The 17601-nt window shown below is 35.3% G+C and overlaps 1 protein-coding gene across 3 annotated transcripts in view; it reads left to right on the top strand.

Moving 5' to 3' along the window:
* The window catches only part of CWC27 (CWC27 spliceosome associated cyclophilin), a 220084-nt gene that overhangs the window by 16697 nt on the left and 185786 nt on the right, over positions 1 to 17601 (top strand). For all 3 annotated transcript variants that reach the window (XM_058563996.1, XM_058563995.1, XM_058563997.1), the window contains exons 5-10: positions 1083 to 1181; positions 1818 to 1921; positions 4046 to 4115; positions 12657 to 12736; positions 14017 to 14050; positions 17063 to 17220. In XM_058563996.1, coding sequence (XP_058419979.1) covers positions 1083 to 1181; positions 1818 to 1921; positions 4046 to 4115; positions 12657 to 12736; positions 14017 to 14050; positions 17063 to 17220 — 545 coding nt within the window. The remainder of the gene's footprint in view (positions 1 to 1082; positions 1182 to 1817; positions 1922 to 4045; positions 4116 to 12656; positions 12737 to 14016; positions 14051 to 17062; positions 17221 to 17601) is intronic.

Genomic DNA, 17601 nt, shown 5'->3' with positions numbered 1-17601 from the left:
AGTACCTGTTTATCCTGCTCACGTTTAACATCATATCAGGGAATGCCATTTCTATAGAATTTTCAGCAGTTTTCTTTATAAAGGGATTCTGAAGGTTTTCTTTTCTCACCCTTCTCCTTTCTCATAAATATATTCCCATATGTTTTAAGTCTTAGGCATGTTAGACATCACTAGCATATCAGCTCCCTCTGCTGGTTCAGTAAGAATGGTTTTCCCATATCCTAGGCAAAACTGGATTTTGTGATGGTGAAAGGGAAAAAACAAACTTAGCATGACTGGAAAATTCATATTATTTTAAAATTCTTGAGAAATGTTGAATGAAAGACATCACACTAAAAACATGCAGTACAATATTGTTGCTTAAAATTTAACAACATGGGTTAAGAAACATGCATCGGCACATGAGCCACTCTGACACAGGTTCTCTGTTCATAGATTTTCCTTCCTATTATTTTTTAAAAATATAAGTGTATAATAAAATTAGATTTAGGTTGCCATTCTGCACCATTGTTTGGTTGATATTATGTAACTTACACATTAGAGACAAAGTATAGCATCGTGGTTAGAAGTGAGAAAGGCTGTTGCTTTCGGGTCTGTAACTTCTTTGAACCTCAATTTTCTTATCTAGAGAAGGAGGATAATGGTAGTTCCTACTTTTTAGGATGCTTGTAAGAGTTAAGTGAGATAATGTCTGCAAAGCATTAACCACATTGTTATTGTTATTTGGTAATTCTACTCTAAAGTCTAAATTTGTTTATGATGTTTGAATGAAAAGTTGTCATTCAGCAGGAGGTTATTTGTCTTTATATTTTTATTTTTAATAAAGACTGATATTAAGTATATATTGGAAGTTTCCCAAAAATCTTACTGAGGGATTGAACTCCATCTGTGCTTTGTCCCCTTAAGAAGAAGTTGCATTTCATCTTGAAGTTGCAAGTTATTTGCATTATTTAATGCATTTGCTCTTCTGTAACAATATGAAATTCACTTTTAATTATTTAAAAAATATTTTCCAAAGTCCTCCCTTATTGCAAAAAATGAATGTAATAATTTGCATTTAAATTTTCTTTTTTATTTGATAGGTTACAGGGGATACAGTATATAACATGCTGAGACTGACAGAAGTAGACATTGATGATGAAGAAAGACCACGTAATCCACACAAAATAAAAAGTTGTGAGGTAGGAGCATGATTATTATGAGATACAGCACTTAAATTGTGATTTAAGAGAAATTGATTATTAGTATTTTTAAAGTACTGGATGAAGGCTTTATACTAAAGTAACATCACAACTCAGATTTTATCTCTGTAATTTATGTACAATTTCTAATTAAGAATTTTTTTTATTGAAAGTTTTGAATTCAAAGATGAAACTTTAGCTGATAGTCCAATGAATGAAAAGCTTGACTCATAATGGAAAGTTAGAGGAGTTTGGTTTATTTAGCCCAATGAAGTGACTTGCTGGGTAATTTAAGAGTGATCCTTCATTGAGGAAGCAAGGTCCTTAAGAGCATTTGATTTGGAGTCAAAACACCTGAGTTTGTCTCGCTTACTATGTATTAAGTTTTCTTAAATATTTTTCCCTTTTGTAAAATAGGGATAAAGTGTCCTTTACTTAATAGCACATAGGATTATTGGGAGACTCCAATGAGGCCATGTAAGTGGAAGCACTTTTTGTGGTGCATGTATCACTTTACTTAATGATGGTCATGTGAGGAAAAAATAGACACTAAAGCCAACACAGTTAAATATTGGCTTTAATTTTTCTTGAAATTTAAAATATGGAATAATGTTTTCAAAATATTTCTTTTCATAGGTTTTGTTTAATCCTTTTGATGACATCATTCCAAGAGAAATAAAAAAGCCGAAAAAAGAGAAACTAGAGGAGGAAGTAAAGAAATTGAAACCCAAAGGCACCAAGTAATCATAGCAGAAAGATTTTTCTTCAGCTTGGAAAGCAACACTGATTCATTTAGTTCACTTTATTTCCTTTTGTAACAATTGTTTACTAGCGAGGAGGAGGCCTGTTTGGACAAGGGAGATATCTGAATTATGAGTGTGTGCTGTTTTTTAAATGTGCATTTCTTATATTCAAATACGGGATAGAACCTAAGCTAAAGAAGTATTGTCTTAGGTGTCCATGTGAAATCTGTGGTAATAAATAGATAAAATTTATGATCACTTTAGCAATTATTTATATAAATGAGTTGTTGAGAAGTTTTTTTTGGTTTTTACTTGTTTTTCAATTAATATAAACTCACTATAAAGAACTTGGAAAGTAAAGTATGAAAGGTGTCATGACTGCATGATTACATAATTTATTTAACTTTTCACTCCTTTTTTGGTGCTACTAAAAATAATCTCATTATAAGTATTTTTAAGCATAAAGCTGTTTCTGTATTCTGTATTATTTCCTGAGGATAGTTTTCCAACATACAGAAATTTTTTAATAAGTTTCAGTATTTCGTGAATAATACTCTTTACATTATTAATTTTGTCTGTTTTATTAAAATAGATATCAAAGAATTAGATTTCTACTTTTACTGAATTGTAGCATTTATATTAAGGATTTTATTGTACTAAAAAGTGTTAGCTTCAGACAGTTCTAAGTATAATCTTGCCTAAGCTATTTAATAAGAAACAAAGTTTATTAATCTTTCTGAGCGTCAGTTTCCCCATCCTGTAAAATGTAAATAATAATAAATACAACACCTGGTTGTTATGAATATTAAATGAGAAGTGGAATTTGAAAACACCAAGTAGTGTAGGTATTCAATACATATTTGTTTCTTTCCTTGATATCCTACAATATACGTAAGTTAAGTTTCTTTTATCAACGGTCAGATATGAGCCAGACACTTTGATAAGCAGTTGATATCTTGTGGCAAAATAACTTCTTATATAGCTATATATTTAATTTCCTTTTATTTTTTGATTCATTTATTTTGGCTAATTTATCTCTGGGTGAAAGGTCACTGTCACTATATTCAGACACAATATTTAATCACTATGATTTATCTTGACAACAAGCCCAAAAGTTCGGTGTTTGTGCTTTTGTTTTTAATTCATAGCAGATGTATTAGGGATGATGTGGTAGTCATTGATTGCCTCTAGGTTTCAAAATAAAAATTGCTCTTTTGTTGCCAAATCTTTTCTTTTTCCAATATGTGAGAGTTTTAATAACTTATTATTTATCTTTCTTGGGATGTCTTTGGTTTGAAGACTCAAGAGACAAATCTTTGCCTAAATCAGTTTTTTCTCTCCATGGGCTATTTTTTTGTGTGTGTGTGTGAGGAAGATCAGCCCTGTGCTAACATCTGCCAATCCTCCTCTTTTTTTGCTGAGGAAGACTGGCCCTGGGCTAACATCCGTGCCCATCTTCCTCCACTTTATATGGGACCCTGCCACAGCATGGCTTGCCAAGTTGTGTGTCAGTGCACGCCCGGGATCTGAACCAGCGAACCCCGGGCCGCCGCAGCGGAGCACGTGCACTTAACTGCCTGCACCACCAGGCCGGCCCCTCCATGGGCTATTTTTTAAGCTAAGTTTATTGCTTATGTTTTTTTATTTTGACAATTTTATGTAACTTACTAATTTTAAAATACTAAGATGTATTTTGGCAGATACTAGATTGTTTCCCATTTGTAGTGCTCTTGGGCCTATATATTTAGTTTTTCAGAAATCTCCATTTTGCTAACCAGTTTTGATAAATATAAAAAGCTTAATTATTTCTGTCTGCTTGACTTAGTATGTTTAATGGTAGTGCTCAGGATGGATTTTTGGTCATTAGTTTAGTCTAATATATGAAACGTCTGTGGTTGAGGCCGAAGCTTTAATGTTCTGTTGAAAATGTAGATTCTTAGTATATTTCTGCTGAATACCAGGTAACATTGTCTATTGTTAAACAGTCAGAATTTGTTCCTGCTTGTAAATTCTATTCTATTACTTTGAAAATAGGATATTTATAAGTTTTGTTTAACTTTTTTTCCCCTAATTTTCTTTCCTTCATTCTTTTTTTTTTCTTCCTTCCTTTTTTGTGATTAGAAATTTTAGTTTACTTTCATTTGGAGAGGAAGCTGAGGAAGAAGAGGAGGAAGTAAATCGAGTTAGTCAGGTAAAGCTCTAATTTGCCCTTTGTTCTGAATTATAAAAGAGAGTAGGCTCTATATCTTACTCATTTTTTTTTTTTTTTTTTTTGTGAGAAAGATCAGCTCTGAGCTAACACCCATGCTAATCCTCCTCTTTTTGCTGAGGAAGACCGGCTCTGCCAATCCTCCTCCTTTTTTTCTCCCAAAGCCCCAGTAGATAGTTGTATGTCATAGTTGCACATCCTTCTAGTTGCTGTATATGGGACGTGGCCTCAGCATGACCAGAGAAGCGGAGCATCGTTGCGTGCCCGGGATGCGAACCGGGGCCGCCAGCAGTGGAGCACGCGCATTCAACTGCTAAGCCATGGGCCGGCCCCTATATCTTAGTCATTTTTGTATCTCCTGCTATACATGGCCCAGCACGTTTTACATGGTACACATTCAGTCCGTATTCATCGAACTGATTCATAAAATGATTTGTGGTCAGTAATATTTGCAACTTCTGGGATGATTTGCCCTCTTAAACGTTTAGTTGTTTTTTTTAACCTGGCATTGTTTTTAATCAGCTGGAACTAGAGTTACTCTAAAGAATGAGTCAACTTTATGATTCAGATTTTAATTGCTATTTGTTTAATTAGTTTGGTAGGTGATAATGATTATTATCATTGTTATAAAAATCAGTGACAGACCAAAACTCTTATATTCATTTTAATATTACTTATATTTATTTATTCATTTTATTAATTCTCATCACAGACCTTTAAGATAGGTATTATTATCCCCATTTTACCCACAAATAAATTAAGGTATAGATAGGTTATAATTTGCTCAAAGTCACATAACCATTAAGTAGCTAGATCTGGGATTTGAACCTACATCTGTCTCGCTATAAAATCCACCCCCATGTCTTTGGATTTATGCATTGCCTCCTGGCTTCTTAACCCACCAATGCTTCCCACAGGCCTTTAAGTGTGGTTTTCCTCACTATCACTTTCATCACAATATTCATTGCTGAAGTGAATACTCATACTCAGTGCCCTGCCATTGTTTAGGGCAGTGATTCTGATAAGCATACTCCAAGAAAACCATCTTCAAGGGTTTTTACTCTCAAAGATTCTGATATGTCTTCGTTTCTTGAAAATTAGTGAGTACTGAGACCTAAAGGATTAGGTTCAAAGTCTTTATTGTAGTAATTAAAACTCTGTAACCTAGCACTGCCTTACTTACTTAACATAGTCACCTGTGACACTAACAATAGCGTTCATTGACTTAAAAGTACACTGTTATTACCCTTATCTTTACTTCTTTATCCATGTGCTTCCCTCATGCTGAGCATGGTTTTGATAGGCTAATGCTGGACATATAGTAAGTACTCTAGATATATCCCTTGCATTAAAACTGAGTAAAATCTAGTAGATAATAACAACAATAAACAAACATATAGAGAAAAAAAAACTGAGTAAAATGGGCATGTATAAGAAATATTTTGGTCATAATTTTTTCCTCACTGTCTGGTATCCTTGAGTGATCTGTTGATACCATGGATTCAGTTATCTCCTGTATACTAACGTTCTGAACTCTAGGAGACAAGGCCAAATATTTCTTCTGGATTCTTATCCCTCATTCTGAGTTGCCTTTAGGAAACATCTCTATTTTAGATTTCAAAATTAAATTCATCTTTAAATGGAAACCTCCCTATTTGTTATCAAAAACATCACTGATCATTATGTCACCCTGATATCTCAGAAGTCGTCTTCTTTAGATGTCAATGCACTAGTCATGCATTATTCATGGTTCAAATTTGTGCCTTGTCCAAGTAAAAAATTTACTATATGTCATGATCCTGTGGGTATATTTGTAAATGGACCAAACCACGAAGGTTAGATCTGGGAATTGCCAGAATTCCCTTTCATTGATGTTTTCTAAAGATGTCAGGTTTCCTTACATACCCATGCCTGCCCCATAGTTCCCCCACCCTCGTTTTTCCTTTTTTCTTCGAGTGTGAACTCTGCTTTATTTGGCTACTTTTTGTTTTTCCTTTAAGATTGAACTCCACTATCAACTCCTGATAACCTCTACCTCCCTCCCTCACCCAACTCCCACCCAGGCTGAGCTTAACTTCTTTCCACAATAATCTGTGGCCATCAAGGCACTTATTATACTGCATTGTAATTATTTATTTTCTTATCTGCTACCTGTGCTAAATATTTATTTTATGTAATCTCTATAACAACCATGTGATATAGATGTTATTATTCCTATTTTGTAAATGAAAAAATCAATACTCAGATATTAAGTCACTTGTCCAAGACCATGTAATTAGGAGGTGGTAGAATCAGAATTTTGAACTTAGGTTTCTATAGCTATTTAAGTCTCTAATATGATTTTGAATGCTGCAGAAGCTACCTCCTTCAAGCCCAAGCCATCTAAAAGGCTGGTGAGAGATTTTACTCATAGTATAGTGTTCTAGGGTAGAAGGCAGCTTAGTGCAATTGGCCCACTGCCCTTCCCTAACTCCCATAGGGTCCTGGATACTAGGTTGAGCAGCCTTCGAGAGCAAGGGTAGAAGAAAGGAGTTTTTCTGTCAGTCTTTTTGTTGAATTAAATTTCTGATCTAAAGTAAGTTTTGTTCACAATTACTATGAGATTGACTTTCCTGGGAAAATAGTTTGAATTTTTTCTACTTGTAACAACAGCATGTGTTAATTTTAAAACTATCTTCCTTCTGCTGCTTACCATTGCACAAGGTAAAAAAAAAAAAAAACGATATGTTTAACTTATACTGAATATAGTGAACTTGATACTCCAAAAGCAATTTTGTTTGCTACAAGGTTGAAATGTGAAAGGATACCACCATAGATAGTGCTGGCTTGCTCTTTATGTTTGCCCTTAAGCCTAAAAAACACTTTAAACAGTAGAAAGACTAAGTAAATTCTGTCCTCTTTGCCAAGAAAGTTGCGACCCACAGTCCATTATCAAATGAGTAGTATAAGCCAAGTATTATGTCATCATGTTTCTCTCATTGGACTCTTTAATGGGAGAGTTCTGTGTGATAAAATTATCAAATGTTTGTTTTTGACTCTCAAGTCTATGTCTCTTACTCTTCTTTTCTCCAGCTGCCTGCTGGACATCTCTCTATTTGAATATCTCACTAGTTACCCAAGCCCTGGCCAAGGCTTAATTCATTATCTTTTCTTCCCAAACGTCTCCCTATTCTGTGACTTCTCTTTCTATTCCCTGGTATCAGTAGCCTCTAAAGAAGAATTTTAGATTCAGTTCTGACTTTTTTTTTCTCTGCACAACCAGTTAGTTGCACTATTCTACCAATTTTTCATCCATGATGTATCTCAAATCTATTTTTTCCTTTTCATTTATTTTGCTACTACCCTTGTTCAGGCCTTCATTTCTCTAGCCTGGGCTGCTGCCATAGTCTACAGACTGGTCTCCCATCTCCCTTCTCTTTTTTCCCTTCCACTCATTACTATCAGAATATGCTTTCTGAAGCCTCATTAAGATGTTACAGTTGCTCTCTGTTGACTATAGAAATAAGGCCAATTTCTTGGCCTATGATTTCAAGCCTCTGCTTTCATGATTCCCCTTCACCAACTTTGTCTTTTAGCCTAATACTTCTTAAACTTCCTCTTGATAAAAATCACTTGTAGTACTTTTTAAAAAGTTAAATTGCTGGGACCCATCTCAGACCTACTGAATCACAGTCTCCAAGGGAAGAGCCTGGGAAGCTGTAATTTTAATGAATTCCCTGAAATTCTTGTTAGGGAAATGTAGGAAATACTGCGTTAGCAGATCTGAACTATTTGCTGTTCTACATATATGTCTTGTATTTTCCTTTTTGTGTCTTTTTGTTCATGTTCTTTTCCCTGCCCTAAGTGTCCTATCTCACTTCTGGATGTCAAAGTCCTATTTATTTTTAACCCCTAAAACACCATCCTTTCTAAATATATTTTCTAGTTTTTCTTAATCTTTTCTTTTTCGGCTCTCACCTTTGCTTTTCTTGTGATACTTATATTTTCCTTTTTGCTTATTACACAAGAAACATATGACTATGTTCTTATTGTATACTACTCAAACATTATACCCTTTTCTTTCTGCCTTATTAGTTGTGTAGAGTCCTAGGTTGTGAACTCCTTGATGGTAAGCTTTGTGTTATCTTTGCGTGGTGGTGTCTTGGAGTAGAAATACCATAGATTTCGGATCATACGGGCTCATATAGACACTTTACTTTCTGCTGATACTCGCTGTGACCTTGGATAACTTAGTCTCTCTGAGCCTCAGTTTTCCTCTTTGTAGCATGGAAATAATATGTACCATTTAGAGTTGTGAAATAAGCAAATGGATAATCCTTACTTTAATACATTATGCAATCTTGAAAAATGTTTTTGCAAGTCAAATGTCTTAAACAATACACTATGTTATAATTCCTATTTTATTATCATGAGCAAAACTATATCAAACAATCTCTAATATGGTCATGATTATTATGCAGAAGCTGCCACCTTCATGCTCAAGCAGTCTAAAGGGCTGGCAAGGAGCTTCACCAGCAGTTCAGCTTTCTGGGGTAGGAAGTCATAAACTCAGCACAATTGGCCTACTGTCCTTGCTGAGCACTTCCATAGACTCCTGGATAGTAGCCTGAGCAGCCTTGGAGGGCATGAGTGTACACCTGTACATCTTGACCCACCAACAACCCATTCCCACATGCGAGTGGGTCTTGGCACACTCTGCTGAATCTTTGGCCTACAGAGTTTAGCTGTTTTCTCTGTTTATATAATGGAGTCGTGGATAAGTTTAGCTTGAGAAAATAGAACAATAACAAAAAATCCTTGAAATTTACTGACTTAGGGGAAAGGAAATTTCTCTAGAGGCAGAGAGAATCGAAATGAAAGTATACTTTGTTTATTTTGCTTTTGTACTGTTCTTCACACTATGAGCACCCTTCAGATACATGTTACCTTTTGGGTAAAATGAAACCTTGGTAAGAAAAGGGAAGGCTAGCCTGAATACTGGAAAAGTATGACCAATAGAATATATTTATTAAATTTCTCCATACTGTTTTTAAATGCATGTAATAGCTAGAGCCAAAGTCAAGTAAGTGTCTTTTACAATGACTAAGAACAATTTGCAGTTTCACTGGTTGCATGAAATTAAATATTTCTGGAGGGCTTGAAAATAATTGTTTCATTATTCATTTGCTTATCAAGTTTCTTTTTTCAGTGACTTGACAGTGTTAAGCTTTATTCCAGAACCTGTCTCACTGATCACAAGTTAATAATAGGTCAAGTCTGAATTGAGGCTTTACTTTCTGTGAAAGGAGAAATAAGATAGAGTCCCCTCTGGTTTATGGATTATCAGTGTGGGATTACAGACACTGCTTTACCCCACTCATTTATTCATGACAAGGTGCCTCTCCCACATGGGTTAGCTTTCCTTCATCATTTATTTCAGTTTCTTTCTACTACCTGATAAAATCTCTTTTAGAATAATAGAATTTTATAGCTCAAAGGGATCTAGTCCAACTTCTTTTCTTTATAGATGAGGAAACTGAGACTCTGCTTAAGTGACTTGCCAGACTGACTTCATTTCCTTTCTGATACGATTGCATGATAGGAGGATGCCGTGATAACATATCTTGATTCAGCAGCACATTGTCAGAGTATCATGATATTCTTGTGGACAACATGAGGAAATGTGATCTGGGAGACAGGATAGACAGATGGATTTATAGCTGATTGAATCCTTCTGCCCAAAGGGTGCTTTGTTGTCCACCTGTGCCTGATTATTTGAATGAGTAAGTTGAAATGTAATAGGAGTACATGTAAATTCCATACTTTAATGAAATCAATTGAATAGGTATACGACTTAATAGCCTGTAAGCCCTAGTTGAATTACTAAGAGTGAGGTCTCTGGAATAAGGAATTTAACATTCTTTGTATTTGGGGGGATCACATTTACAGCATTTTGTTCAGTTCTGAACACATTTAAGAAGGATACTGACAAACTAGATACATTCAGAAGAAGAGAGGGTCATGAGGAGAATGGGATGATGCCAAAGACCAAATTTCTTTAGTTCTTCCACAATTTGTTTTCTCTGCCTGCAGGGTGCCAAGTCTACTATAGCGGGAAGGGACGTCTAAAAATTACTCTTGATTATATATTTCTATGCCAATTTAATTTAAGAAGTTAATTGAAATTTGAAATGGTAATGATTATTCAGATTAATTCATAGGTTCCTCCTATTGCTAAGTCTTATTTTAAATTGGGGTAAGAAAAGTTTTTTCTTTTCTCTTCAAGCTGTTTTAAATTTGGGGAGTTAAACAAGAACCTGTTTTTAAAAAATGTTAATTAAACTAACAATTGTAAACTAACATTTACAAATAAACGAAATATTATAGCTCATTAATGGACCAGGAACCTAGAGACTTGAATTCTAATCTTACTCCTGACTCTCATTTTCTGATCTGTTAACTAAGAGGCTGGACCAGAGGGTGTGAGGCCAACTCTGGCTGTGATGTGTGTGATTGTGGCTCCATGAGGGCACCACATGGGGAAATTAATAAGGGAATATTTCTTAGAGTGGATGAAGATAAACATCGATGGCTGGAGATGCAGGAGGAAGAAATTTTAGGGAAGGAAAACATGAACAAAAGATGTTCAAGTGTTATTCTAGTTCAGGTCACGTAACATTCTCTGGTACACTTTTGCACAGGTCTCCTTTAGTTCTCTTGTGTGAAATAGGCGAGGCTGCTGTATTATTATTTCCATTTTGTAGGCAAGGGTTCTGAGGTCTGATGAGATCATTCTGTTTCCCCAAATGGTACAAGTTTTGGACTAAAACTCATAGAATTACTGAATATTAGATTTTGAAACTCATTTGGTCTCACTATCATCTTTCTTCTTGTCCTATGCTCTTTCTACTACATCACCTTCTGGTTTTTGAAAAATTTTTTTTCAGTTTTCATTGTTGGACAAACATATTATCAAGTAATTTGTTGATAATTTGCCTTTTCAACACTCCTTGGCTTATATAAGGTTATGGAATTAGAAATATAGATTAATTGCACAATTCATATTCTATGACTTTTTAAAACTACAGATAAATAGCATCTTTAGATTAACTGTTTGAGAAGTTTCTTGTTTTGTCGTATGGAACTAGACTATAAGCATGTTTTAATCGATTAGGTCTTTAAAATGTAGAGAACTCCATGTTAATACAGAAATTTAAAAACCTATTATTTTCATCATGGAAATATATTTCAGAAAGTATACATCTGCCTTAAAGTAAAACCTTTCAAATTTAGAAGGCTGTTCTCAAAATTGTTAGACTGTGGTGAATGGGGCTTAAGGGAAAGAGGTATTTTCACCTCTCTGTATCTCATGTTTTAAAATTTCAGTTAACACATTTTGTAATGAATTTTTCAGATTAAAATTTCCCTTCAAAATAAATAGCAATTATCCTTTCTTCCTGTCAACTTTAACCTCTTACTATTCACTCTTACATGATTAGTTGAGGGGTGGGATTGGCGAGCAGGTTCCCACCTCAAGATACAAGGTATAAATTTGAAGTTTTCCCACCCTGTGATGGGGAAGTCTGTAGGGTAATCTGCAGGTCTGAAACCAGGCCAGAGTTCTGGGTCCATAGGGGCCTCTAGAAAAAGAAAAATGGGTACATTTACATTTTTGGTATATTATTGTGAGACAGGCCCAGATTTAAATCCTAGATCCTCTACCGCTGACTAGCTTTGTGAACTCTAGTAAATTACTTAATTTCTCTGTCTTTATTTTCCATCTGTAAAATGAGGCTAATAATGCCCAGCTTATATACTTTCATTTGTCGAGGAGGAAATGAGGGGTAGGAATACTGTATTATAGCACAGTGCCTGGCACCAAGTATATACTTAATAAATTAGAATAATAGTAGTAGTAGTAGTTATTTTATAGTTCTACTTCTTATATCTTCCTATGTCTTGTTGCCCTACTAAAATGTCACTGTACTGAGAACATGAACTTTGAAATTAAAGCGTTTAATAAGTCTTTGGTCATTGATGAGTGTTGTCATACTTGAGAGGCTCTTCTGTGTACACGTTTTCCATGTGTTAAACAGTACCTCGGAAGTACACTCATCTGGTTCCCTGGTTCATTTTTAAAGTGATTCTGTGCAGTATAGACAGTGTATTTTAAGAATAATAGTATGCATTTATTTCAAATAACTCCTGATCTATTGTCTAAGTTTTAATATATGGGTCAAAATTTTAATTAGTTTAGTTATATATAAATTATATTGAGGATCTAGTGATTGGAAATAGTAATTAATAAACCTATGTTTAAGGATATATCACTTTTTGAAAGAAAAAGTTTTTCTAAAGTAATATTTTTAGTAAATGAGAGAGTAAGATTCTTATTTATAAAGCTTTAGTTTATATTGAAAATTTCAGGAACCCATGTCTTTTGCTAACCACATAAAACAGTACTAGATTTTATGTAAATTTGTTAAGTTGTCCTTTTGGAAGACTTTTTTTCCCTACTCATGATTATCATACATTCCTTTCCAGAGCATGAAGGGAAAAAGCAAAAGTAGTCATGACTTGCTGAAGGATGATCCGCATCTCAGTTCTGTTCCAGCTGTTGAAAGGTTAGTAGGGTGCTAGTGTGACCCTAAGTTCTTATTTTCTGGCTCAGATAATTTTCTTGCTGCTTTTGTGAGTAAATGGTCAGTTCTCATAAGTCAAATTTGTTCAACCCAGCCAAAAAATGAAGGCATTTTGGTAATGGAGGTGGTAGAGCTTCTGGCATAGTGGAGAGGAGTACTCTAGTCACTTCCATTCTTCTTGCTATCTACCTCTGTGGAACTAACTAAATTTAAAATTAATTGTTAAACTGTTAAATCGTAGCATAGTTTGAATACTAGGAAACTGTTTGCTTAAACAGCTTGATGTTTAATTCAAAGTTGCTTTGCTAACTTTTTCCTTGAAGCGTTTTTGTCTCAGTTGGTATCATGGGTAAGCAAATCAGAGTTGAAGGGTTTTGTGAAGAAGTCACCACATTTTGGGCCAATCCACTGAGTATTATTTCTTACGTATTTTGAGAGTTAGAAAATAGTCTTACTATCTTTGTTGTTTCTCTTTGAGAAGATGTCTTATCTTAAATGTAATTGCACATGATATATTGGGCCACTGTCTCAAAGGGGAACTAAAATACTGTTGCACTGAGTTTAGCTCATTTTCAAAAATTCTATTTCAAAACAATTTTGTCTTAAAATCGTCCCATTTGCAACAACATGGATGGGCCTGGAGCGTATTATGTTAAGTGAAATAAGCCAGAAAGAGAAAGACAAACACTGTATGATCTCACTCATATGTGGAATATAAACCAACACATGGACAGAGAAAACTGGACTGTGGTTACCCGGGAAGTGGGGGTGGGGGGTGGGCACAAGGGGTGAAGGGAGTCATATATGGGGTGATGGACAAACAAAAATGTACAACCCAAAATTTCACAATGTTAGAAACCATTAAAACATCAATAAAAAAAAAAACAAAAAAAAAACAATTTTGTCTTAATATCCTTGTTTTTGAAAACTTTGGTTTCTTCAGCCAGACTGCATCGAGCCAATAGAAAAAATTGTTTTCTGCAGCCCTTTGTTCATAAAAATAGCACTGTTTGTTGTTTGCTTTTTTCTTTTGATTCTAGTGCATTTGTATATGTGCTAATGGAGCATACCTGTTATTCTGTTTATAAAAATGACTCCCTTTTAGAATGTCTCCATTTGCTGTCCAATGCCATTCTGAAATTCTTATGTTGAAATAAGTTTTTGAACTATTAATCCCAGTAAAATATTCTAAATTTTTGGGTTATTGAATATTAGTTTGATTTTGAAGCTAAAATTTATCTGTTTTCTTTATTTTTTTGTAGCGAAAAAGGTGATGCAGCAGGAGACTCAGATGATGTGAGTATTAATTTTAGTATAAATATAGTTTGAACAATTTATAGAAAATTCAAAATTTTTACAAAAAATTACATTATTTTTTCTTAAGAGGTAATGTATATTACTTTTATAATTATATATGTAAAATTTTGAAAAAAAATTGAAAAAGATTTGAAAATGGCATTTATTTTGATATTGAAATATTTCCTTCCAAGTGTGTATATAGGTATTTGTATTTCCCTGCAAAATTAGAATCATATATATGAATTTCTAGCCTGTTTTTTCTCCTTCTCAGATAACATTACTTGAATACTCAAAATTCAGATGTCATTGATTTTATTTTATTATGTTAAAAGTTTAAATGTTGATGCGTGGGCATCCTACATTATGTATAGGAAATGCTTGGATCAGTCATTTATAGTAGTATTCCTTCATTATACGCACATTTCAGAGGATTCAAGACTGTTTATTAGTTGTATTGGCTATTAAAGTTGATAAAACAGAAGGCAGAGTTTCCTTTATACATAAGAAATCAAGTTTTTCAAGTCATCCATTTGCCACTTTATGAAAAACCCATTGATCTGTGCATTGTATAATTCAGTTGGGAGTACATAACTTTCCATGCGTGAACGCAGCTCCATCAATTACCACTGTCAAAAGAGAGGGTTCTCTCTAACTCTGTATAGTAGAGAAAGGATGAATATCTAGCTTGGTCAAGAAAACTTCCTGGAAGAGATGATGCTGTGTTGTGTCTTATAGGAGAATTAGGAGTTAACTAGATCACAAAAGAAAGTGGTGAGGGGTGGGGGTCCTCTAGCTCAGAGAGCTAGCATATGCTAAATCATAGTAACGAGGAGATATTATACCTTATTTGGAGAGTACGAGCTGAGACTAAAGTTTGAGAAGGAGCCTGCTTTGTGAAGAGCAGGCAGCAAGAGAGTTAAAGGTAGAAGGAACTACACATACAAAAGGCCCTGAAGCAGGAGAGAGTTTGGTGTTTTCCAGGAACTGAAAGCAGACCAGTGTGACCAGAGTGTAGTAACAGGAGGGAGAGTGGGATAAGTCTAGAGAAGTAGGGAGAAGCCAAATATTCAAGAGCTTCATAGGCTATGGTGAGCAGGTTGAATTTCATCCTAAAAGTAATGAGGAGCGGTTGAAGGGTATTAGTTAAAAACAAGCGTGCTACGGTCAACTTTGCATTTTAGGAAGATCGCTGTTGGCAATATCATAGAGGACAAATTAGAAGAAACAGACCGGAGTCAGGAAGATCTATTGGGAAGCTATGGCAGGAGGAGAGCTTGGTATAGGACCACAGCTGTGAGACAGGAGATAGACTTGAAAGAGGTCTAAGAGGTGACTGATTCTGCACTATGAGGTGAGGGAGAAGGAGGGGTCTAGGACAACCACAAGGTTTCTGATTTGGGCAACTTAGATGGGTACAAAAGAAAAAGTAGGCTTGAGGTGGAGAGAAAGATGAAAAGTAATGTGGTTAATTTTTTACACTTTGAGATTCAGATAATTTGGAGACATCTGTGTAACAATAATATGGGTCTGGAAGATAGGATCAAGGCCTGATATAAAAGTATAGATATGGTCTTGGTGAGAGTGAGGCCATCTAAGGATAGTGTATGGTCTCTAACCTGTTTTGTGTCCCAGATCCTTTGCAATGACTGGAACTGTGGACCATCTTACCAGAAAATGTACTCTATCCACAAACAAAATTTTATGAGTTTGCAGGGGATTTTTTTAGATCTCTTGAGGACCAAGCATGGAAGACCTAGGTCAGTGGTTATCAACTTTTAGGGCTAAAGAATTTTTTAAATATCTTGCTAAAAATATTCACAGTTTCTGTCTCTAGAGATTTGGTTCAGTAAGACTGGGATGAGGGCTAGGATTTTACATTTTTTAACAAGCAAACCATGTTATATAGTCTCAGGACCAGACTTTGAGGACCACTGTTCTAGGGGTCCACAAGCTTCAAGTTAAGAATCCTGCCTCACCATGACTCACCTGATCAAAGAATCACAAGAGAAAACAATCTGCTTGGGGTAGTTTCTTCCTTTTCCTTCTCTCCCTTATCCCCCCTTCTTCCCTCCCCCTTTCTCCCTCCACTCATCTCTCTATTAACACTAGGAGCTATTCTGGAAGTTGAAGATATAGCAGTAAGCAAAATAGTCCAGAATTTTAGCCCTCATTGGAGTACTTCCCCTAATTATGGAAGAGAGCCAATAAAAACATAAATAATTAAAATATATGGTATGTCAAATGGGTGATAAATGCTTTGGGAGAAAAAAAACAGGGAAGGGGAATAGAGAATACTGGAGGTGGGTGGATGCTTCTGCCATTTTAAGAGGGTGATCAAGAAAGTATCACTGAGAGGGTGACGTTTGAGCACAGACCTGAAGGAGATGAAAGAGCAAGCAGTGCATCTATATTGACTAAGTGTTTCAGGCTGGAGAGAAAAGCAGCTCCCAAGTTGGCTCGTGCTGCTGGCCTGGAGTCATAGGAGATTATGTCAGGGAGGTACAGATTGTGTAGGGTCTTAAGTGAGTTGGGGATCCATTGGAGGGTTTTGAGAAGAGGAGTAATTGCTATGACTTAGATTATAGGAAGAAATCTCAGCTTCTCCACGTCTACCTCTTCTACGTGAATTAATCCTTGCTTGAGGTCAATATGCTGGCTCACCACCTCCAGAAGCCACATTTCCCAGTGGGAAAGAATAGGAATGTAGATAGACACACTATCCTGGGTATTACAGGGTAATGCAGAGTAGACACAGTCTGTGCTGCACAGAGGGGCTATGTGGGAATTGAGCAAATAACCCTTCCTGGAGTATCCCATACTTATATAGTTGGCCTAGAGCAGACTCGAGGGGTATGCCCACCTGTAGCAGATTCTTCAAGCCCTTACTAATTCAAAAGAAAACGAAAAGCAAACCTGGCCTAGAATGCAATGAGGAGAGTCTGAGATGGATCTCCGGAAGTGAAAGAGGAAATGGAATGCCTGGCAAATACTCCATTTCAATTTTTACAGGATGGAGAATGTGAAAGTGCAGAGCATGATGAATATATTGATGGTGATGAGAAGAACCTGATGAGAGAAAGGATTGCAAAAAAGTTAAAAAAGGACACAAATGCAAATGTTAAATCAGCTGGAGAGGGAGAAGTGGAGAAGAAATCAGTCAGCCGCAGGTGAGTCAATTATTGTGCTTCTGGGTATCAGAGTTTTTTGTTTTTTTATACTTCGTTTTAAATTGATTGAATCCTCTATTCAACTTATTTTTTAAAATAACTATTTTCATAATGTTTGATATATATACCAGTTGTTCTGAATTAGCCCATTTGGAGACCTAAAAGAAAATAGACCAGTTTTAAAGTCAAACTCCACTTCATTTCTCTGATCTTTTCTTTAAAATTCCTCTATAAATTTTTATATATGTGGTAAGGAATATGTTAGCTAGATGTGGAAGGTTGTGTTTGTTTAATACCAACGAGAGTAGTAGAGTAATTGTATGGAATGAAAAGAGACATCCACATCCTCAGATTTAGGTGAGTAAAATTTGTCAAAACTGG

The sequence above is a fragment of the Diceros bicornis genome, chromosome 20, assembly GCF_020826845.1.
Source record: "Diceros bicornis minor isolate mBicDic1 chromosome 20, mDicBic1.mat.cur, whole genome shotgun sequence".
Classification (NCBI taxonomy): Eukaryota; Metazoa; Chordata; class Mammalia; order Perissodactyla; family Rhinocerotidae; genus Diceros; species Diceros bicornis.
Note: the sequence above shows the minus strand (reverse complement) of the source record. Positions and strands in the feature narration are given on the sequence as shown.